The sequence below is a fragment of the Adiantum capillus-veneris genome, chromosome 22 (genome assembly GCF_014529385.1).
Source record: "Adiantum capillus-veneris isolate H3 chromosome 22, ASM1452938v2, whole genome shotgun sequence".
NCBI lineage: Eukaryota > Viridiplantae > Streptophyta > Polypodiopsida > Polypodiales > Pteridaceae > Adiantum > Adiantum capillus-veneris.
Window position 1 is genome coordinate 57522469 of NC_140952.1, and position 3075 is coordinate 57525543.

Below are 3075 nucleotides of genomic sequence, written 5' to 3' on the forward strand. Positions count from 1 at the left end.
GACCATCTAGACAACCGGCCAGAGGGCTTGTCTTACTCCATCGACTTCAGCGGCGGCATCATCATGGATGATGACGGCAAGAAGATGATTTCGCGCATGCGTGGTCTTTGCTCTCAGCTGTTTAGACACTACATACTAAACAAATGGAGTGAAGTACCAAGTGATTTAAAAAACAGAGTCATCAGCATACTTCATGATGAGTTTCCCGTTCCAACACGGGATCAGCGCTTCAATGAAGACCTGATGAAGATTCGAATGCGCGAATACTGCAAACACAAGCGTTCCGAAGTGCAAAAAGCAATCAAGAATGGGTGGAACAGGCCAGATTGGCTGGCCAAAGAAGATTGGAAGAATGCGAAGAAAGCAGCGCACGAGAATCCCGACAAGTGGAAGCAACAAAAGGATGCAGCCAGAGCGTGAGTAGAGGCAGGGAGCTCGCATCACTTGGGGAGCGGTGGATGGGCATCATTTGAGGTCGATTTTGTAAGTGTTTTCACATTGCTCTTTATGTTCGATAGTTTAGGGTTTATGAGTTTTTTAATTCTAACATAATGAAATCTTTGTATGTTTTGACAGTGGTCGATGACAGGATGTGATCCCACACCGTACGAGCGCGAGTACGCAGGCAGGAAGGGCTTAAACGCCCTGATGGACATTCTCAGTTCTCGCGGCGGCATGGTTAGTATTAGGGTTTACTCTTTTTTATTTTTTGTATTGTTTTATAAATGTCGTTATATGTTTATACTTACTGAAAGCTGTCTTATTGTCTTTTTTTGCAGAATCCGACAGATACGCCGCTTGGACGTGATGAGACGTCTGACTAAACGACGTCAGTTTAGCCGTAGCTAGATAGCATTAGTTTAGGGTTTCTCATAGCTTATGTATCATGAGACGGATTTTATACGTCTTTTTGAACCATGTATATTATTACATTTGTCACCGGAGTTCCTTTTGCCAATCAATTCTTTATGCCTATGATGTTGTACAATTGTCATTATTACATTTGCCAATCAATTCATTTTGCCTATGATGTGTACAATTGTCAATTTTGCAAACAATGCGTCTTGTGGGTGACTATTTTGGGTCTATTATCTACCCTTGCACTTTTTTAAAAAAGTGAATCAAGTACAATATGGTTGATGGGTGGCAGGGCATTCAATGCCCTGCCACCAAAATTTTTTTCTCTCGGGCGTCGCTATAACCGTCGCTATTTATGGCTCGTAGCGTCGCTATGAGCATCGCTATAGTCTTCTGTGTAAACGTCGCTATAACCGTCGCTATGACCGTCGCTATGAGCGTCTCTATATAGAGACGCGTATAGCGACGCTTATAGCGACGCATATAGCGACGCTCCCGTAGCGACGGTTTTAGCGACGCCGGGGGTTATAAAAACCCAGTGTATTTTCGTCGCTAACAGCGTCACAAGAGCACACAACCTCTTGTAGTGTAATTTGTCACAAACTACATCACAAAAAAGGTAATTACATCTAAAAATAATGAAACAATTCATCCCCAAAGCCTACATAACCAACTCAAATTCTAGTTTTAGCATCTTGTACACAATAGACAATTAGTCATCTTATGAAAAGCTACATTTTATTTTTATTTTTGGAGAAATCTACTCTCACAACTGGGTGTACCTTGGGAATTTTGGAAAATTTGAAGGGCATTTTAGGAATTTATGGCAAAATACTGAGGGTATTTTGGGAATATTTGGAATTTAGGGGTATTTTGGAAATTTCCACAAATTACAGGGGTATTTTGATAATTTTCCCAAAAATCAATTTCACAAACATCTAGGAAAGATCCAACGAGGAATTTTCCAAATGATGGTATTTTTTAAAATTAAACTCTATTTTCTTGAATTTTTAAAGCGAATTTCATCTTCTTTCCCTCCCTTCAATTGGTTGTTTTGAGTTTTCAATCGGCTCATTGCTAAGAGCCTAGTCTCGCTGTATGTTAGTGGGATTAATAGAATAAAGTAAATTTTGTTAAATCGTGGTCTTGCACCTAACCTGGATTTTATGAGAATGAAGGGAACATGATGCAGAGACCAACTTTTTTCATTTGTATTTGAGTTTCCTTATAGCTCAACGGTTGCCGCTTGTTCTAGAATTAGGAGACATTTTCCGTTTGGTCCTCATTTCCCCCTTCAACTACGGACTAGCGGGACTGATTTTTAGAAATTGATTTTACTAAGGTTATAAATTTCTAGCGAGACTCAGCTCTAAGCTGAGGCACACTTTTCCCGAACATTGGCTTCAATGGTTGTCCATTTATGCGCAAGCGGCAGCGAGCCATTTACGTTCCCCTGAGAGCTGCGAGCAGTTGTGTGATTAAAATTTTGTGAGAGCCTGAAAAAGTACATCACGAGTGTCGATTTACTTGTCGTGGTCTACGATTCCCAGCCTGCTCCACTAGGAGTAGGGTCGCAAATGGTTGCCAACCAGTTACGTCCTTTTTTTAATATTCTCATGGAAACTAAAAAAGTTTGCAATTGGTTGCGCGCCACCTAGCCTTCACGTGAAATGGCTTAGAGAACTCTGAAAACTGAAAGAGACGTGGACTCTATCAGAGATTTGTGTGTGTAGAGAGAGAGAGAGAGAGAGAGAGAGAGAGAGAGAGAGAGAGAGAGAGAGAGAGAGAGAGAGATCATGCAAAGTAGTTTGGTTGTGCTCACGCGTTGTCGAGAAATTTGCGGTCTTGCCAGGAAAGCACTGGGCTTATGGTTGTGAGAGTTTGTGAGAGAACTCAAACAAAAACTATATGAAAGAGTTAAACCATAGATGCCATGAAGACTAGGGTTTGGAAAGAAGTGCAATCAAAGAAGACCCACTCTTTCTCGCTTGCACTCACACACACAAAGAAAGAACACAAAAGAGAATGTCAAAATAGCACAAAGATGAAAACATCAAGGCTATGATCATATCGTATCATGGGTAATATGAAAGGGCTAATAGATGAGTTAATGGCATTCAATCTTGGCTGACCAAATAGGCTACGAATTGTTCTTTGGAATTGAGTTTTGTGCTTACCATAATATATATATTTTTTCTAGTGATTGGGATTAATTGT

The 3075-nt window shown here is 40.6% G+C and overlaps 1 protein-coding gene across 1 annotated transcript in view; it reads left to right on the forward strand.

Annotated features, from left to right (window-relative positions):
* LOC147429411 (uncharacterized) overlaps positions 1 to 962 on the forward strand; it is a 2400-nt gene extending 1438 nt beyond the window's left edge. Inside the window, exons 1-3 of the mRNA XM_086495540.1 lie at positions 1 to 483; positions 577 to 678; positions 780 to 962. The exon at positions 1 to 483 is cut by the window's left edge and continues 1438 nt beyond it. Of these exons, the coding sequence (XP_086351666.1) occupies positions 1 to 420 (420 nt within the window). The 3' untranslated portion in view covers positions 421 to 483; positions 577 to 678; positions 780 to 962. The remainder of the gene's footprint in view (positions 484 to 576; positions 679 to 779) is intronic.
* Positions 963 to 3075: the final 2113 nt, after the last annotated feature.